Below are 22,315 nucleotides of genomic sequence, written 5' to 3'. Positions count from 1 at the left end.
TTAAATCATCACATTGTCAATGTTTGAATAAGAAAGGAATTTGTTTAAATGAGTTAAACGTTTTCGGTGCTTCAGCTCAGCTTTTGAACCATTACTTTTTCCTGTTTTTCAATAAATCACAACCACTGTAATTGGTTGAAAGATTGTATCTATTGAAATATTTAAAAATTGAAGAGTTATATCAAACAAAAGTGAAGAGATATATCAAGCTCAACAATATTTTTTTTATCAAAGCATTAGTTTTCTAAATTCTTATAGGGAGCCTTTAGAATTTTTTCCAAGGCCTATTGAATTAGTTTTATAGATTCCTTCATTTTATTGATTCGAACTAAATAATAAGCTAATGAGTTTTTTTTTCATTAGATTTTCCTATCAAATTGTCAAAGATCCCACTACTTAAATTGTAGCTTTTTAAATTATATAAAACTATTTAATTTATTATACAATTAATGACCACTAAAATAGGTAAAGTGTTTATTTAATAATAGATATTCTAACATTCTCCCAGATAGTTTTGATTTTATAACATTGTATTCAATAATAGTTTCATAAACCATATGTTTAAGTAGAAAAATAAAATCGCATGTATCATGACAATAAATTCTCATTTAACCGAGCATTCCCTTTCATGTATTACTATACAATTTTTTTTTCTTTTAAAAAAACTCACATGTGTAGAAAATTACTATATGAGCATACCTTTAATGTTTGTTCCGAGCTCTATCAATGTGTTTGTTTTTCTCAACAGCATGAATGAGAAAACAAACTAAATAACAAAGTTTCAACTAGTACTTTATAGTAAAAAAATTGTCCAATTTGATACTTATATGATATTTTTTCGTTCGAGTAAAGAAACATAGGTACTTAATTAGAGAAAAAAAATTAAATAACATTAAAATTAAATAAAATTGAGACTAAAAAAAATTAAAACTATATTAAATATTAAAATCAAACCTACTTATATTAACCTTACGTGATTGTGTAAGTCTAGTATGGCCACCTTATTGATAAATTTTATTTCAATGAGAAAGCAAAAAAGTTTGCGGTACTTGAGATATGACTATATATATCCATAGTATTAGCCATTAGGGTCAGTTTAACCTAAAACAAAGTCCATCTATACAACTGCAGAAACTACATGAAATTTGTAAACACATCTCCGCTATTGTAAACTTGCAAAATATATAAGTTGTTTTTTCCTGACCCTGAATTTTATAGATTATAGTAAGAAGCCTAAAATAGTCGCATGGTGTTTATTTTCAGGCAGCACCTAATTTAGGGTGGAAAAATTGACTTTTCGGTTCAGAAATATCTTGGGTTTTCACTAATCCAGCTAGCGAGTTTGCAGGGTTGCCAAAATCTGACTTACAAAATGATTTGTTTTATTTATTTATTTATTAAAACCATTAATCAGCAACTTTATTGATGAATTCCACCCTTTCCTACGCGTGTCTGATATATATAATATCATATTTGATAAGCATTTGAATTTGAGGAATGTAGTAACTTTTCCGAACTTATTGGACTTCGCTTTTCTTCAACTTAGTTTATTATTTTATGCACAGGGCTGACCCTTCCACTAAGACCTAGCAAAAAAAGTTCAAAGTCCAACCCCTACGTCTCGTAGTTAGTTCTCTATAAATACCCTTCTTCTTTGTCACCCAACTCCCCATCCCATAGAGTTCTCTACTTTCACTTCTCTTCAAATCTTCACCATCTCTAAGTTCTCTATCCCTTCTTACAAACAATCTCTATGAAGTTTACAAAGCTAATTTTCGTATCGGTTCTCATCGTGGTTCTAGTCCTATGCACTTCAGCAGCATCAAATCTAGACCATCAACAAGATACTACTGATTTTAATGATGCAATAATGGATTCATCAAAGTACTATTCAGCACAAGGTCGCTGGCTCTTGCAAAACAAACGAACTCGTAGGGTTACTTGCAAGAAGTTTCCAAGGATTTGTGATGCAAAGGGGAGTCCTGGACCTCAATGCTGCAAGAAAAAATGTGTGAACATATTAACAGACAGGCATAACTGTGGAAAGTGTGGGAAGAAATGCAAGTACAATGAGATATGCTGTAAGGGAAAATGTGTGAATCCATCTTTCAATAGGAAACATTGTGGTGGATGCAACAATAGGTGCAGCAATGGAGAGTTTTGTGTTTTTGGTCTGTGCAATTACGCTTAGAAAGAAATTTATTTTCTTTATATTCTTTTGTGGTTGTTGTTTATCAGAAGAATTTTGTAGTTCTTTATTTTTTAAAAAGTAGTTTTAGCAATTTGATTGCGAATAATTTTTAAAATATCAAGTTTAAATATTATTCTAATTAAAAAACCAAATCAATTATTTATAAATAGTTAAAATTTTAACTAGTCCACTTTATTAATAGTAGCAAAGCACATCATACTCGCAAAGAAATAAATAGGATTCGAATCTTATAGAGGCACTACACTGAATATAAAAAAAAAATTAACATGAAAATATATACTAAAGTTGAAGGGGGCAATGATGTATTTCGAAGACCCTGAACAATCCACGAGATAAATGAATTTACGTTAAATTTGCTATCTTGGTGCCAATCCTCGAAAAAAGGAGTTATGGGATCCTGAACAATCCTCGACAGGGGCTTGGAAGATTGACATATAATAGAGTGGGAGGGCAGAAGGGACAGCATTAACGATAGTGAGGCGAGTCGCAAAACTAAGGAGTTTACGTTTCTGATAACTAACGATAGTGAAGCTTAAATCTCACCCCTTTAATAATAGGTTCTCATAACTCCTTTTTTCGAAGATTGGCACCAAGATGGTAGCCTAAATATTTAAGTGGGAGTTGACCAATCTTGCAGCCGCAATAATCACGTACGGATCTCACTTATCTGTCATACGAGAGTTTTTAAGAAATATTGTTAACCATAAAATATTTATTATACAATGATGATTTTGTATGAGAGTTTTTAAGAAAACTTTCGACATTATTTTTATTTTTATATAGTGAATATTTTTTTTTAATTTCTAAATTTCACACTAAATAATTTTAATAAGAACAAGATTTAATGATAAGTTTACGTTTTGTCAAAATGGCTCTAATTATATATTTGAATTATTTTTTTGTCATCAACCTTTATTATTTTTTTTTCAATTTGCTTTTTTTTAATAAATTTAATTAATAAATTTAATATTTAAATCTTTCTTTTCTTTTAAAATGTTTCAATCTTTAGTACTTTTATGAACAAAACATGTAAATATTAGTGGATAAATTTGTCATTAAACCTAATAACAATTAGATCTAAATTTTTAAATTCAAAAAATAAAAATAAAAAATAAATTTAAAATATACAAAATATTTAAAAACTTAAATTTCATTCTTCAAATTTTACAATATAATTTTACATAAATAAATAACCAAACCCAAAACGATGGGTTATATTAAATTATTAGTACCATGTGGTAGCTACAAATCACTGCCACGCGTCCAAGGATTTACATTTAATGGGATCATAATTAAGATCCTTTAATGTAACCTGTCATTTCCTTAGAAGTTCATGAAGAATAAAATCTTTAGTTTTAACTTCATCTGGAGCACTGAAATCGACCATGATTTAAAAATACAATCGCAGGAGCGGAGCACTAAGCCAGATTTATTTAATACGAATATATTTAAATTTTATTTTTTAAAATTTCAAACATTAATTTGCACAATATATATTATACATATAGAATTTGTATAATATATATTGAAAGAGTAAACTAGTTTATATTTTTTCTAAATTGTTAATTTTAATTTGATCATAATTTTAAAAATGATAATATATGTTAAGAGACTCGAGATAGTATGAGGTGGTGTGTTGAGTCTTGTTGGATGATTTGGTTGGGGAAAGATGTTACAATGTTGTTGGAAAACATTGATAGTGTAACATAATGTACGATTATTAAGGATTTTTTTTAGAAATCACATATTTTACGCTTTATCTTTTCATTCCAATTAACTGCATTTAGTAAAATTGGACCACTTCTTTTTCCTGTTTTAAACAAGCTCTCTGGCCTTTTATCGTCGCCATCATATGAATTTGGGTTTTCTTCACTTTTTATTTGTTTAATAATAGATGAATAATTTGCAAATGAAGACTTAGCAGTATTGGTAACAGGAGCCGTGAACCGCTGGACTCGTGTAGGTTATTTTTGGATTTAGATTACTTCAGATTTTTTTTACTCTTCGATATTTTGAGTTTGGGTTATTATCGGCTCAAGTCTTTTTAAATTTAATTTTTTTTAAACTCTGAATTATTTTTTATCCAAATTAATTTAGGTTGCTCAAATTTTGACAAGTTTAAATCATTTTAATGTTTTTTATTAATTTTTTTCGAATGTAATTATTAATTTTAGTGTAAATTACATTATAGGTTATTCAACTATGCTTAAGTTTTTGTTTTTGTCACCTAACTTTTAAAACTTTCAAAATGATCACTCAACTAATTAAATTTTTTTTAAATAACTTCCATTAAGTGTTTGATGGAAAAGTGATGTGGCAATTCAAAAAATGGTATAATAATAAATTTAGCCCTCAACTTATTAATATTGTGTGAAGTTAGTCATATTTTTTAAAAAAAAAATTTAACTTTCAGCGTTACAAATTATCCCACTTTGGTCCTAATTCTAAAAAAATTCAAATATATATATATATGTATATGTAAAATCCACATGAGTCAAATAATTGAGAATATTTATATTTTTTATATATTTTGAACTTTTTAGAATTAGGACCAATTTGAGATAATCTATAATGTTGATGGTTAATTTATTTAAAAAATTATGACTAAATTAACAGAATATGTAAAAATTGAAGGTTAAATTTGTTATTATACTAAAATTTGAATTTCCACCTCACCCTTCCATCCACAAAAAAGGAAACCTAAGTATAGTTGGGCAACCTATAGTGTTGTCTTTTACATTATAACATAATAAAAATTGAGAAAATATTTGGTATACTACTAGTAAATTTTTTGACTCCAGGAATAATGTTAAGAGGTTGACAAATGTCTTATAGATATATAGAAAAATATTTTAAAAAATAAGTATTTAAAAAAAAGATACATGGCAATTTATTAAGGTTGGTTGTAAAATAAAAAGAAAAATAAACTATCAGTGTACTAAATACTAACCCAAAGTAGGAATTTTATATAAATGTTTTATCATAATAAAGACATTTTATATAACATAACTAAAAGTGTTTTTTATATGTAAAGCTTATGATTATATAATATATGAATTTTATAAATATAGTTAATATTATTATATTATATGCATATAAATTTTATATATTTGAATTATTATCTGCAATATAAAGTATTGATTTGGAAAAGCTTTTAAACAAATAAAAATACTCTTCATTATTATTCTATTACTATAATGACATTTGAATAATTTTACTTTTATTATTAAATTTTGAATATTAAAAAATATTTTATTAATTTTATAAACTCAATACTCATATTCTAAAAATTAATCCAAATTCATAATCTAAAATATTTATTTCCAAAACCAAATATTCCAAACCCAAACCAAAATGAACTCATTAAATCCTCAAATATCAACTCCAAAATAAATAAATAAAAATTTAATACCCAAATATAATTTGTAAAAATTAAAAACCAAATCTAAAATTGAATTTAATAAAAATTAACTTTTAATATATAAAATTCTTAATAATTTTTAATATAGAAAGGTACTTAATTTTTGTCGGGTTTTCGAGAAAACAAATTAATTTAATTATGGGTTGCATATCAACTACCTTCACCATGATTCTTCTGAATGGGTCTTAACTCTAAAGTTTTCGATCTTCTCGAGCAATTAGACAAGGGGATCCCCTTGTGTTTGTAATATCCCGAATTAGGGCCTAATTGGAATAGTGGTTTTGGGACCACAAATCCGAGATAGAAACAATTATTTTATTATCATTTTAAGGTCTATGGCATGATTTCATGATTGTGTGAAAATTTCGTTTAGAAATTTTATCGATAGAGGTTCCAATTTGATATTTAGGACTAAATTGCAAAAGTTGTAAAATGTGTGTTCTAGTTCACAAAGGTACTAAGTACTTGTGAGTAACGGGTTTTTAAAGTGGAGGTCCTTGGATAGTAATTAGACCATTATACTAGTTTGGACAAAAATACCTAAAGGAAGATAAAACACCATAGTTTTTAATTAAGGGCATTTTGGTCATTTAGTTATTAAAATGAATTAAAAACAAAATTAAAAGCCAATTTTTGTCCATCTTCAACCCCTTGGCCGAATTTCACATGAGGAAGACATAGCTAGGGTTTTTCAAGCTTCCAAGCTCGATTGTAAGTCCATTTTAGTCCCGTTTTTAATGTTCTTTATGTTTTTGGAGTCCCGGTAACTTGATTAAGCTTATTCTTGCAATAATTTAACCTAAGGTTTATATTTGGAAAAATACCCATAGGTGAAATGTGTTTATTTTGATGTTTTAGGGTATAATATGAAGCTTGAAATTGTGTTAAACAACTTTTGCTAAATGATTTTACGTGAAAACGAGTAAAACAACATAATCGGTAATAATACCTAATGTTCATAAGTACATGTTAGAGTGAGAATTTGATGTTTCCATAGAAGGGAAAAATGATCAGCATGTCATAAAACATAAGAAAATAGGATGTCCGAGCCTTGGGACAAAAGTGTAAATATATAAAAGTTTAGGGGTAAGTGTAATTTTGCCAAATTTGAGTCAAGGACTGTTTTAATAAATGTGAGTATTAAATAAGCTAATTTTTTATTTTAGATCAAGAGAAACAAGATTCGAGTTGTGATCGAGGGAAAAATAAAGTTTACGAGGAATAGGCTCGATTTCTAACATTTTGTACCGAGGTAAGTTCAGGTGTAAATGTAGTAACATAATTTTTATTTTAAGTAATTTAATGTTATTTATACAATATGATGATTATTATCATGAAATATTATGGTTTGTGGATTATTATTTAGTAATATGCAAATTATGTGAGCTACTTAATAAACATGAAATGCTATCAAGTATCGGTTCCGACATTCCGTGGAAGACAGCAAAGATGTGTGATTGAGGAAAAATCCCGTTTGAACCTTCGGAATAGATTAGAATACAAGTAACATGTCACTAGGATATTTGAGTTCCGAACTCGTTGAGTTGAGTCCGAGTTCGTGAGATGTAACTAGGCATCCAAACTCGCTGAGTTGAGTCCGAGTTCACTTATGGATGCGAACGCCCGAGCTCGTTGAGTTGAATCCGAGTTCACTTATGGGCGGGTTACATGGTAGCTTGGCTACATAATTTCTGCAGGCTATTGAGTTTGTCTAGCTGCGGGTATGGCACTTATGTACATGGAATTCGTGTATCCAAATTATATTTTGATGTGTTCAACGGGTGAATCTTAAGTGAATAAGGAGAATACTTAAGACGAAGGTGACATGTTGGTAAGTGTGGTGAATGAGAAAATTTGGATAGGTATGCGCTTAAACCCTTGGGTTGAGAACTTGGTATGATGAAATCGTGGTAAGATAGTAAATGCAAATGTAACATGAATGTCCTGGTGATATTTAAACAAATGATGTTTTATGTTGGATTTCATGATTATGTTACTTGTTATTTACATGTGAACTATGTGAACTTACTAAGCATTTATGCTTACTCCCTCATTTCCATTCTTTGTAGTTTTGACAAACCATCTCAGAAATTGGGAATGGTCGGAGGCTCGCTCACACTATCCCTGGACCATTTTGGTATAGTGGTTTGTATATTTTGAGTATGGCATGTGTAGCATTATAATCATTTTGTGTATATGATCTTATGACATGGTTATTGGGTGGTAAGGAAATGTTTGGTAATGATTAGCCATTGGAATGGCTAATCAAGATCATATTTGGTGTTATGTATACTTAATGTGCCATCTAATCCAAGGAAATTCATAAAAAGGTGAAATTTGCTATAAAACAGTATCATACAACAGCAATGACATGAGTTTAAAAAATCACTAAAAATAGAAGAGACAGAATTAGATGATGAATAAAACATGAAATTGAAGCTTATTGAGTCTATTTTCATATGGAAGAAACAAAACAGGTAAATGAGTTGTATTTTATGATAAATTTGAGTTTTGGTGGAACATGGTCAGAGAGATTTCTGAATCCCTTATTCTGACTTTATAAATTCACTAAAAATTGTAAAAAAATAATTAGGATTCATATTTTATATGTATAGATTCCTTATTGAGTCTACGTTTAATAGAATGGCATAGTCATCTGAATTTTGTAAAGAGAGAAAAGTGATTTGTAGTGAACCAAGGTCAGAGTAGTCGAACACTGAAACAGGGGAAACTTTAACTAATAAACTGTACTAATTGGCCTGACCAAAAATTATGGAAAAAATTAGTAAATAGATATATGAGTCTAGTTTTAGGGAAAATTTATGGATTTTAATTTTGAGTTTCGTAACTCGAGATATGATTTTTTTTAGCGACTGTGACGCAGATGGACAGTTATTACGAAACGTGAAATAAATTGATTAAAATTGTTTAAGTGATAATTTAAATCTGTTAACGCCTCGTGCTCAACTCCGGCGATGGTCTCGGGTAAGGGGGTGTTACAGTGTCACATGCTTTCATTATGTGTACGAAATTCCTAAATCTGTAAATTCTCCAAGCACTGGAGCAAAGAATGTCGAAACCGATTCGTGTTTCAAGAAGTGGTCCTTGGTTCTCTCACTTAATGTTTGTATATGATGTTATACTTTTTTCCAAAACAAACTCTAAAACGATAGAAGCCATTGAAAAGACTCTTCAAAACTGCAAGAAGGTATCACATCAATGCATTAGTATTGGATTGCAAACTTTTTGGAGATTAGAGAGACTTGAGATCTTGAGAAATATTCAGTCTTCCCTATACACTCCAAGAGGGTGACTCGGGGTGATTACAATTTCATAATTAAGAAAGTTAGGAGTAAACTAAGAGCCTAGAAAGTGAATCTCCTCTCCCCTATCGGGAGAGTTATTCTTATTCAATCTACGATGGCTACCATCCCAAACTATTTCATGCAGTTCCAAATGCTTCCACATTGTGTACTTAACCAACTTGACTGCATGAACAAGCCTTATTCTGTTCAAGAAACCTAAATGTAGAAGGTCTTTTTCCTCTCTATTCTAATACTCAAGAAGAGATCAACCATTTTTTTCGAGAATGCCCTGCCACAAAATGCCTCTGAGAGAACTTTGCAACTACAATTACTCCCCTTCGACCTTTCTTAGATGGTAAGATTTGATCTCCTTGAATCTTTCATCGAAGTTGTGGATTACCATCTTTATCATTGCTTTATAAGAAATTTTTTTGGGTAGGAATGCCTGTGTTTTTGGAAACTTCTGTCTTATAGGGAATTTTCTAGTCAGAGTCCTTTCAACAACAGAGGAATTTTTGGCCATTTCCTCTTTGGTTAAAAAAGTTCACCTTCCATCTTTTACTCCAATGTCTTGGAAACCAACCCTATGAATTAGTATAAACTCAATACAAATGGATCATCCTAAAGCAACCAAGGAAAAGCGAGGCTGGGAGTCCTAATTCGTGACCACAATGAGAATTGGATTATTGGAGCTTATTTACATATCCTAAGATCAACTAATGTGGAAGCTGAACTGTGGGTCCTTAGGAATGAACTTTAGTTGTGTAACACCCCCTAACCCTTATCCGTCGTCGGAATCGGGTTACGGAGCATTATCGAATTTGTCAGATCAAATACGAACATTAACATAATTAACCACACAAAAATATCATAACTCAATCATATCGTCCCTTTTATGAGCCCTCGAGGCCCAAAACACGTGTTAGAAACAAATCAGGACTTAATCGAGTACTTCGTAAATTTTTCATGAAATTTCAAATTATTTTTTCTAGATGCAGGGCATACACGCCCACGTGCTCAAGGGACACGCCCATGTGACCATAGGACACGCTTGTGGCCAGCCACGCACTCATGTGTTAGGTCGTATGCCTCACATGGCTGAGACACACTCCCGTGTCTTTGCCCGTGTGAAATTACCTAAGCATTCTGTTTTGAAATTTTAAAATTGAATGGGACACACGGCCAAATCATATTCTCGTGTGTTAGCCATGTGTCTCACACGATCCAGTCACATGCCCATGTGTCTGGCCGTGTGGACTCAAAATAAACCTTAAACATCAAGTTTACCCTTCCCTACAAACTTAAACATCAAGCAACTCAAAAATCAATCGTTCAACCAATCCAAATCATATTCAAAATACATTCAAAACATGTTAAAACTATCAACCTATTGATCTATCCAATGCATACTCATACGTATTTCAAATATGTTATCCAAACAATCCATTAAAAACATCATTCAAGCTAATTTAAATTTTCATACCATTTCTACTCAAATTTTGTCAATTTCATACTTTTTATACATAAACTTAAACATTCCATATTAAACCTCAACATATCATATATATTCATTTATATAAGTAACCAATATCATCTTATAACATCATTTACATTCATTCATTTTTCCCAAAATGATAACTTAAGACATCCTAGGTACATGCCATGACCAAAAAGAAATATACTTCACCACGTTTGAGTTCGGGATCTCGTATGGATGCTGAATTGGCAATTAACTTTAACACTTAACCTGTGTATGGAAAACAAATCATATGTTGAGTATGAACTCAGTGGTATTTCTATAATCCGAATGCTTAAAAGTAGAGTAATATAATATTCACATTTAAACATACACTAACAATAATCAATCAATTGATCAATTTATTCATAATACATTCAATTCTCATCAATTGCTATCCCAGATAGATTTTCACATTATCAACACATTTTACTTGAACTGTAACAGTCCGGTTTTGACCCTAGTTGGAATAGTGGTTTCGGGACCATAAATTCGAGTCTAAAAAATATTTTAATATTATTTTCTGTGTCTATGATATGTGAATTTACGTCTGTGAAATTTCTATGATTTAATTTGTCTGTTTTTGAGCTTAATTATGACAAAGGACTTAATCGCAGAGAATGCAAAAGTGGCCTTCTAATTGATTAAGTACCTAATTGATTTGTCTTGTTAAATATGAGGTCTTTAAGATGCAAATAGACCATTGATATATTAAATGGACATTGTTGGACATCCATGATAAGCTTAAATGTTTATTATACTAAGGTTAATTTGGTAAAAAGGGACATTATAATGTTTATAATAAAATAAAACATGTTTTTGGATGAATCATTCATCCTTATTGCCGAAAATCACAAGAAAAAGAAAAGAGAAAAGCTTACCTAGGGTTCGGTCCTTGTTCATCTTGATTAAGGTATGAATTTTCGTCCTTTTTTTATAATTTCTACGTTTCTGTGATCGTTGCTTCGTGTTCTTCAGAGCTCATGTCTGAATTTCTATTTCTGTTAAAGATTTCATGAAATGCCATTGTTGATAACATGAGTTTTGTGATGTTTTTGGATGAATTATGAAGGCTTGGTAGATGGATTATAAGTTTTGTCTTTGAGTTTTAATGTAATAGAGTCATTTGGACTAATTTGTGAAAATGGGGTTTTGAAGGACTAAATTATGAATTAAATATGTTATTTGGGCTTGTATAGAAGCCATGTATATTTGGCCAAGCTATAGTCTTGGTGAATTTTGCATATTTGTGATTTTGTGAAAAATAGACTAAATTGTCAAAGTGTGAAATTGTAAGCGCTAAAATGAAAAGTTCCCTAAATATATGTATATGGATTAAATTGAATGTAATAAATGATTGAATGGTTGAAATTGTATTGTATTAGATCAAAAACAAAGAAAATCAGACTTAGATCGAGGGAAGTCCAAATTAGTCGAATAGTCGACTCGTTCCGTCCGAAATCTGTCCAAGGTAAGTCAAATTACAATTACGTGTTAATTGAAATAAATTCTGTACGTATAAATTGTAATATGTATTGGATGGCCTTGAGCGCCGGATAAATATATTTGGAGTAAAGTATGATAATATGTTAGTATCTGAAAAGCTCTGTATGTTTCTAAGAAAAGTTGACATCTGTCTGAGACATCATGTAAGACCGTGTCTGGGACACAGGCCTCGATTGATATTTACGTATAAGACCATGTCTGGGACATCGGCATCGTATCTGATTTCGTGTAAGACCCTGTTTGGGACAGAGGCATCGATATTGAATTACATGTAAGACCGCGTCCGGGATGTCTGCATTGTACTTGTTTATAAGCATCTGTATCGTTTCTGACCCGTCTGATGATAGCATACGAAATCTGAGATTGGGTATATGAAATGTATAACCTATGCAGGTACATTTGTATCATACTAAATTTCTACATATGAAAAAAAAAACTTTGTCTCTGTGAAATATGTATGAAAATGAAGCACGACATATATGCAAACAAAGGAGCATGGTTAAGTTTATGAATTATTTTATGAAATAGTTATGAACCTTTATGGTTGAATTGTACTTATATGCTTTAGTAGTTAGACCAATTGTATTTGGCATACTAAGCTCTTTGTAGCTTACTCTGTGTGTTTACTGTCTGTTTTATAGTTATCGTAGCTACTGAAGGCTCGGGGTTAGTTGAAGATCGTCACCACACTATCGATCTCATTTTGGTACTTTTGAAAGTGTACATATTTTAAAGTATGGCATGTAAAGGCTAGAAGGTCTATGTATATGAGTTTTTGATGTGTATATATTTTGCAATGGGAGTTGGCTAGCAAATGAAATGTTGTATATAGTTTTGGTATTTGGTTGATGGTGCCAAATTGTAACACCCCGTACCCGAGACCGTCGCCAGAGTTGAACACAAGGTGTTAACAGACTTAATTCATTACTTAAACAACTCAAACAATTTATTTTTAAAATTTCCAGTCAAGCTAGCAATCTGCATCACAGTGGCTTAAAAATTCATATCTCGAGTTTCGGAACTCAAAATCCAATTCCGTAAATTTTTCCTGAAACTATACTCATATATCTATTTAATAATATTTTTCTAGAATTTTTGGTCAAGCCAATTAGTACAGTTTATTAGTTAAAGTCTCCCCTGTTTTAGGGTTCGACTGCTCTGACCTCTGTATATTATGAATTAGATATCTCTCTGTACAGAATTTCAATGACTATGAAGTTTGTTTCTTTTAAAACTAGACTAAATAAGGAATATGTACATATAAATAATGACTTCTAATTATGTTTTTACAATTTATGATGAATTTTTAAAGTCAGAAAAGGGGATCCAGAAATCACTCTGGCCTTGTTTCACAAAAATTCAAATATCTCATAAAATATAATTTATATACCTGTTTTATTCAATCCATATGAAAATAGACTAATTAAACTTCAATTTCATAACTTACTCATCATTTAATTCCATTTCTACTATTTTTAGTGATTTTTCAAATTTATATCACTGTTGCTGTCAGATTCTGTTTTATGGCAAATTTCACTTTACTAAGGATTTTCATGGACTAAATAGCATTTTAAACATACATAACATCAAATATGACTTAGATTGGTCATTCCAATGGCTAATCATTTACAAACCCTTTTCTTACCAAACCATAGCCATATCATAAGATCAATTACACAAAGTGAGTATTTTGCCATACATGCCACATTCAAAATACACAAGCCATTTTACCAATTTAAGCCTTCGGATAGTGTGAACGAGTCTTCGACCTATCCCGATTCTCAAGCCAGCTTGTCAAAACTACAATGAAAGAAAAGGAGGGAGTAAGCACAAATGCTTAGTAAGTTCACATGCAAATAGCAAGTAACATAATCACACAATCTCACATAAAACATCATTTGCATAAACAACACCAAGACATTCATGTTTCATTTACATTTAATATCTTTCTACGATTTCATCATACCAAGTTTTCAACCCGAGGGTTTAAGCACATACCTGTCAAATTTTCTCATTTACCACACTTACCAACATGTCAAATTTTCTCATTTACCACACTTACCAACATGTCACCTTCGTTTTAGGCCTTCTTCTTATTCACTTAAGATTCACCCGTTGAACACATCGGAATATAATTCGAATACGCGGATCTCATGAACATAAGAGCCATACCCGCAGCTAGACAAACTCAATAGCCTGCGGAACTTATGTAGCCAAGCTACCATGTAACCTGCCCATAAGTGAACTCGGACTCAACTCACCGAGCTCGGGCGTTCGCATCCATAAGTGAACTCGGACTCAACTCAACGAGCTCGGATGCCTAGTTACATCTCACGAACTCGGACTCAACTCAACAAGTTCGGAACTCAAATATCCTAGTGACATGTCACTTGTATTCTAATCTATTCCCAAGGTTCAAACGGGATTTTTCCTCGATCACACATCTTTTCCGTCTTCCACGGAATATCGAAATCGATACTTCGGTGATAGTTCATACTCATCAAGTAAGTCACATAATTACATATTATTCAACAATAACCACAAAGCATAATATTTCATGATAATAATCAGCATCATATCATATAAACAACATTAAATTGCTTAAAATGATAATTATGTTACTACATTTACACATGAACTTACCACGGTACAAAATTATTAGCAATCGAGCCTATTCTTCGTAAACTTTGTTTTTCCCTCGATCTCGACTTGAATCTCGTTTCTCTTGATCTATAATGCCAAATTAATCTTATTTAATACATACATTCATCAAAACATCATTTAATACGAACTTTGGAAAAATTACATTTTTGCCCCTAAACTTTTGCATAATTACACTTTTGCCCCTAGGCTCAGGAATTAAACTTCACCCCTTATTCTTATGTTTTATGACATGCTGATCATTTTTCCCTTCTATGGAAACATCAAATTCACACTCTAACATGTACTTATGACTATTAGGTATTTTTACCGATTAAGCCCTTTTACTCGTTTTCGCTTAAAACCAAGTAGTACAAGTTGTCTAACATAATTTAAAACCTCATATTCTATCATAAAACACCAAAATGCACAAATTTCACCTATGGGTATTTTTCCAAATATAAACCCTAGGTTAAATTATTGCTAGCATAAGCTAAATCAAGTTACTAGGACTCCAAAAACGTAAAAAATATTAAAAACGAGGCTAGAACAGACTTACAATCGAGCTTGGAAGCTTGAAAAACCCTAGCCATGGTTTCTCCTTGCTATATTCGGCCATGGGGTTGAAGATGGACACATTTGGGTTTTAAAATTTGTCTTTTAATTTATTTTACCCTTAAATGACCAAAATGCCCTTTTTACTATTCTTTAAATTTTTACCCTTCCAAGCCCATTTTTGTCCAGATTTTTTTTAGAAATTGGTAAAATTTCTATTTAAGACCTCCTCATTAATATTCCAAAACAATTTCATACTAAAAACTCCTAGAATGCAAGTTTTGCAAATTATTCGATTTAGTCCCTAATTTCCATTTAAGCACTTTAGGCATAGGATTTTATCACGAAATTTTCACACAATCATGAAATCATATCATAAACATCAAAATAATTATAAAATAATTATTTCTATCTCGGATTTGTGGTCACGAAACCACTATTCCGATTAGGCCCTAATTCAGGATATTACACAAATGATGTATGGTTGTAGTGTTTTATGAGCTAATATGTTTTTGTTATAATGAAGCATGTTTTGAGCATGGAATTGGTTGGAAATATTGGTATGAATGTTGTATATTATTGCTTGTAGGATTGGACCCAAAAAGGGGTGGCAAATTTGGCTTAAACCAAGCCTGCTTGGTGCCACACGGTCAGGGGACACGGGCGTGCCTTGTGGCCGTATAAGAAAAGCAGTATTCTCTTAAGAACCACATGGTCTTGACACACGGGCGTGTCATATGGCCGTGGGCTAAAGTCAATAGCTAGCTAAGTACCACACGGCCATAGTACACGGGCGTGCTTATTGGTCGTGTAGGACCTATTTTTGGCACGGCTGGTTCACATGGATGTGTCTAGTACCTGTGTATGACACACGGCCTAGTCGCACGGGCGTGTGACTTTAAATGTTTGAAAGAATTGATTAAGTTCTGAAAATTCTGAATAGGTTCAGTTTAGTTCCGACCTTTCCTTAAATGTATGTTTTAGGTCTCGTAGACTATATTTAGAAATGATTGCTTATGAAATGATGTTAAATAATATCTGTGATTCTGAATTGGTCCAAAATGTTCTGTCTCTCTGGTAATGCCTCGTAACCCTAATCCAATGTTGGTTACGGGTTAGGGGTGTTACATGAACCATAGTATTGATCATTCATATTCAATTCACAAATATTAGTTTCATGTGTCTCTATCCATTTCTCATTTCACAATTCAATATCAATCATAACACTATTTATTTCAATAACCCTTATTAACATGACTCAGACTCGGAGAATACACAGATATAACCAAAACACACCAGTTTGGCACCCAGTGCCTCATCGGATAATTCGAAGTAATAATTTAACACCCAATGTCTCATCGGCTAAACCGAAGTAAATTGACACCCAGTTTTCCTCATCGAATTAATTCGAAGTAATAATGTGACACCCAGTGTCTCATCAACTCGAAGTCGAAGTATCCCTGAACTCTTCCAATCCTATGGCATGACATCTATATCCGACTCAGCCTGATACCGTTAATAGGGTTTCAATTCACTTTTCATATACAATCAATATTTACATCAATCACAAATTCACATAATCTCAATTCAATATCAAGATAATAACAAATAACACACCTCAATTACTTACCATAAACATTAAATTAAAATACAATAAATAATAACTACTAGATTCAGATTATAGAAATAAAAACAATAATTTTCGAGCTACTCCTCATTAACTTTATCTTTTCCTTTCTTAGCCGAGGTCTCCATCACAACGTTAGCTACAGAATTGAAACAATTTGAAATTCATCAATATGATACAATTTCACATTGAATATTTAAATTTTTATTCAAATTTTGCCTAAATTCCAATTTAGTCCTTAAACTGATATTAACTTCACTTCTTCAAAATTAGTTCCATATTTTCATTCAATTTCCACTTTAGACTAAATTCAATTCTCTAATTTCACTTAAATCCCTAAATTTTAAAATTTTCTCAATTTAGTCATTGTAACTCAAAACTTATACTTTATTTTACAATTCAATCCATTTTTCATTTCTAACTTAAAATTCTATCAATTTAGTCTCAAATACTTAAATTATTCAACATGAACATCATCTAAAAATTCAATATTTTCTAAAATTTCAACATAGATTATGTAGTATTTAACTCTAGGATTCTAAAAACTTAAAAATTACAAGAAAAGAGACTAAATTAACTAACCAATTTGAGCTTGAACCCTTGAAACCCTAATTTTCTCCTTTTTTTTCTTTCTCTTTTTCTTTTCTCCCTTTTTCTCCCCTATTTCATTTTGCTTCTGTTTCTATTTCATTTCTTTTATTTATTCTTTTATTTACTTTATGTTTTATAAAATATTATAATATAATAATATAATATATTACTTAAATAACAAGTAAATAATAATTTTAAATATATGTATATAATTGTCACACATGTCATTCCCCATACTGTAACAGTTCAGTTTTAGCTAAATTAGAACAGTGGTTTTGAAACCACAAATCCGCTATCAGAAAATTATTTTAATATTATTTTCGGTATTTACAGCATGCTATTTGATATGTGTGAAAATTTCGTGATATAATTTTATTGTTTGAATGGTTAATTAGGTAAAAAAGACTAAATCACGTAAATTGTAAAAGTGTTGTTTTATTAGCTAATGATGTCAAATAGCTATAGAACTTTGAAGTGTAGGTCCTTAAGTGGTAAATATACCATTAGTTGGTTAGTGGATGTTAATGGTTTGGCATAAATGAAATTTTGTATTAATTTTAAGGTTAAAATGGTAAAATAGTTAATAAATGTTATTTTAATAAAAACAAAGTGAATTTTTGTCCATCGTTTCTCTCTTTTGGCCGAATATTGATGAAGAAAAAAGCCTTTGATTGAGTTTTAAGGTTAATATTGATGAACAAGAAAGCCTTTAATTGAGTTTTAGGGTTTGAGACTTGCAAGGTTAATTGGTAAGTGTTTTGAGCTCAGTTTTTAATGATTTTTACGCTTTTGAGATCGTTGCTTCGTATTCTAGCTAGCACGTACCTTAGATTTTGAAAATATTAAAGATTTTGAGAGTTTCCATTGTTGAATCTATGTGTCTTTGATGTTTAATGTTGAAATATGAAAGCTTGATGATAGATTTCATGTTTTGTAAAGTGATTTTTGATGAAAATGCATAATAGGGATTAAATTATGAAATGTGCAAATTGTGTGGTTGAAATGTGAAATAAATGAAATTTTTGGGCTGATAAAGACCTATAAATAATTTGGCCAAGCTTGGGTGTATTGAAATTATGTGAATTTTGTGTTTTATGAAATAAAGACTAAATTGTTAAAAGTGTGAAAGTTTAGGGGCTAATGTGCAAATAGGCCAAAATGTATGTTTTGGACTAAATTGAATAAATGGATGATATAAATAAGTTAATTTTTAATTCATATAGATCAGGAAAGAAAGAATTCGGATCTAGATCGGAGGAAAAGCAAGGTTATCAAGTAGTCGATCCGATCTGTCAATTCCTAATACGAGGTAAGTTCGTATACAATGAGCTTATTTATAATTGTATTTTATATGCTTTGATAAAGCATGAATTGTGATTATGTGATTATGGACAAGTCCGGGAATGATTCGACGATGATTCGACAAGTTTGAAATCCCGGTTGAACCTTAGGAATAGTTTAGGATGCTAGTGACATGTCATTAGGTTATTGTGTTGGCTTCAGGCCACGATATCGGCCCTTCGGGTGTGAATTATACCTTGATTTGGCTTCGGGCCATGGTATAGGTATTTCAGAGATGAGTTACATTGATTTGGCTACAGGGCCATGGTATAGTTACTCTAGGGATAAGTTACCTTAATTTGGTTTCGAGCCATGGTATAGGTACTTCGATTGAGATCCTTGAGTATCCGATTTCTATTCTGAATGGTTCAACGGGTAAATGAAGGATGTGGTTGAGCGTGAGATTGTTACGAGATGGTACAGGTATTTACAGTAATGAATTGAGTATTAAAACTATGGAATTGATGAGTTCCTTGGTAAGTTATGTGAATGACCATTTGATTGCTTTGAGATTTAATAGAATTGTTATATATCATTTTCTATTATTTGAATGATGAATGAATGGTGATAGTTGTTTATTGTTCACATACGAGCTTACTATGCAATGAAGCTTACTTCGTGTTATTTTCCTATGTTTTATAGTGAATCAAGGCTAGCTCGGATCCGAGAGTCATCAAGAACATCATCGCACTATCAAACATCTAAGTTGGTACTTTTGAATTATACAATTATGGTATATGGCATGTATAGGCTAGATGTGGTATTTTGGTTGTGATTATAGCCATGAGATTTGGCTTATAAATGATGTTAATATTAATGTGTGTTTGGCTATTAGAAATGGCTTATAAATGTATGTTTTGGTTTGTATATATATAGCCATGAGTGATGGATTATTTTGATATTGTTTTGGCATGTATTTGGCTAAGTAAATGATAGTGATTTGAGAATTGGAATAGATGGAGTTATAATGGTATGAATTATGCATTTGGTTGATGATTTTGGCTATCTAATTGTATAATGAATGGTATCATTTTGCATTGTGTAGGTACATTAAAGTTGGGGTGGCAAATTGGCCTTTCAAATGGCCTATTTTTTTCCACATGGGTAGAGACACGGGTATGTGTCTCAGCCGTGTGTGACACACGATCATGTTACAAGGTCGTGTGTCCCCCGGTGTTGAAATTGAATTGAAGTCAGTATGGTCCACACGGTTTCACACACGGGCGTGTGACTGGCCGTGTGGTACAAGTCAGTATACCCCCCTAATTGGCACACGGCCTAGCACACAGGCGTGTGACTTGGCCGTGTTGCATAAGTCAGTATACCCTCCAGTTTTCACATGGACGTGTCATCGGCTGTGTGATACAAGTCAGTATGTATGCCCTGTTTCCACATGGCCTGAGACACGGACGTGTTTGGAGCTATGTGAGGCACACGTCCTGTTCACACGGGCGTGTGACCCCTGTATGGTTGAAATTTTTCTAAGTTTCCAAAAATTGTTGTATGTTATCAGTTTAGTCCCAAACCACTTCTAAAGCATGTTTAAGTCCTGTAGGCTCATTTGAGGGACACTATGATTGGTTGTGATTAAATTGTATTTGAAGTGATGAATTATATGTGAAATGTGTATTTAAAAGTGTTGTAAGTCCAGTATTGCTCCGTAACCCTATTCTGGTGTTGAATACAGGTGAAGGGTGTTACACATACCAAACACATGTTAACTTTAGGTTTAATTACTTATTTAATCCCTTTATTTTTTCTTCAATTTATAATTAAATTTTCACCCTTTATTCAATTTAATCCTTATACCTAATTACCCTCAATTCAAACTAATTCACCTAGCCAAAACCTAATTAACCATACAACTAACTTCGTAAATATTTATTAAAAATGTTTACGAATCTATTTTACGAAAATGAAGACCCGAAAATACACTTTTCAATTATCTGTGACTATCAGGTCGTTACAAATTAACTATTAGCCTAAATCTCGATAACCTTGAGATCAAAGTTGATGATATCACCATCATTTACTTAATGAAAATTTAATTAACTTCTAATATTTTACCATCACCTTTGATTGATGAGTGCAGGATACTCCTCCACTCTTTGAATATTGGCACCTTACGCTTATATTTTGAGAAGGGAGCAATTGCACGAACTCATTAGCTCAGTTAGGGAGCATTGTTCAATCCACCTTGCCCTTGGGTGATTTAAATTTCCAGAATTTGTTTTGTATTTGCAGCTTTCCTCCTAGTTGTTAAACCCCTAATAATAGCATAGGTGTGTTATATATCCGACAACTTTTTAAATTAGTGTGTAATGAAATCTAGTTCCTTTTCCCCAAAAAAAAAAATTCTTTGTTGCTGATGAGAAAAAATAGCCTTGAAATGTTTAATGTAGTTTTGCTAAAAATCCAATTTAATATCACTTATTGAACTGAAAAGAAAAACCTGGGATTTTCAATCCATATAATTTGATGGACATAATGATATTTAGCATAATCGTATATTAAAAAACATAATCTTTTTGTTTTATAAAACAATGATACAAGTATACAATGAAATACCCTCTCCTTTCTCCCTAACACAAAAAAAAATGTATAAAGGTATATAACAACATGAAGTATTCATAAAATTTTTGCTTAAACTTTTTTTTTCTGTATACCATTACATTTTAATAAGATTAGTAATTAATTTCATATCATATATATTATAATAGTTAAGAACCACTTTAAATGTGGCTTATTTTTTATTGTGTATATGAATAAATCCCAACCCTCACAAAGAAGTCTTAAAATCATGCATAGTTACACATGCCATAAACGCAATACTCGCCGCGGTTACACCGGTGGTTACAAGCTCCGCAATGTCTTTTGTCGAAAGCAACGTCGACGCACTCTCCCCGGCAGCAAACCTGGGTGAACTTGCACTTCCTCTTGCATGCACCGCAGTTGTGGTCGTCCGTCGCCAAAAAGACACATTTGTTGTTGCAGCAAGTGGAGGTGGCTCCTTCTAGGACGTAACAAACCTCTTCATCTTTGTGGCAATGGTCGGCAGCTCTAGGGTTTCTATATCCTTGCTGGAGGAAACGACTTACCCTTTTGGGACTCCCCATTGGTAGTACGAGTGGTCCAGCGTCTCTGAAAGTCGTTGATGGAATCAGAGAGTTATCTTCGGCAACGGCACCGATGGTTTTCATCGCTAAAGCAATTGTTACAGCATATGTTAGAGCTATAGTGACGAAAATTTTGGCAGCTTCCATCTTGTTTTTTTAATTTTGTGTCTGTGTGTGTTTGGGTCTTGGGTTCTTTAAGAGAGTTTTTTGATGGGTTCTCCTCCTTGTTTTTGTGAAGGAAATAGGGACAAGTTCGGAGATATTTGGTGAAGGGAAATGGGAGGGATTTGGGGTTTATAAAGGAAATAAATGGAGGGGTTGACCAAAGAAACGGGAAAAATAGGTAAGGTGCATGGGAGGCGAGGCTCTTTGGGATTCGAAGCAAAGAGTATGGTCGAATTCTAAAGCTTAATTAATTGACTAATCAACTTTTAAGAAATGAAATGCATTAGAAAATGTAGGTTTTATACTTGGTAAATGGTAAG

The 22,315-nt window shown here is 31.8% G+C and overlaps 2 protein-coding genes across 2 annotated transcripts; one reads left to right on the top strand and one right to left on the bottom strand.

Annotated features, from left to right (window-relative positions):
• The first annotated feature begins 1,753 nt into the window (after positions 1–1,753).
• LOC107917297 (stigma-specific STIG1-like protein 1) lies at positions 1,754–2,191 on the top strand. The gene has a single exon (XM_016846662.1). It carries the CDS (start codon positions 1,754–1,756, stop codon positions 2,189–2,191), a length of 438 nt encoding a protein of 145 aa, XP_016702151.1.
• Positions 2,192–21,222: 19,031 nt separating this feature from the next.
• Positions 21,223–22,081, bottom strand: LOC107917652 (stigma-specific STIG1-like protein 1). Its single transcript, XM_016846957.2, has one exon. The coding sequence runs from the start codon at positions 21,975–21,977 to the stop codon at positions 21,513–21,515; it is 465 nt and encodes a 154-aa protein (XP_016702446.1). The 5' UTR covers positions 21,978–22,081; the 3' UTR covers positions 21,223–21,512.
• Between the last annotated feature and the right edge of the window lie 234 nt (positions 22,082–22,315).

This window comes from Gossypium hirsutum, chromosome A01, assembly GCF_007990345.1.
Source record: "Gossypium hirsutum isolate 1008001.06 chromosome A01, Gossypium_hirsutum_v2.1, whole genome shotgun sequence".
Taxonomy (NCBI): domain Eukaryota; kingdom Viridiplantae; phylum Streptophyta; class Magnoliopsida; order Malvales; family Malvaceae; genus Gossypium; species Gossypium hirsutum.
This window is presented reverse-complemented; position numbering and strand designations above follow the sequence as displayed.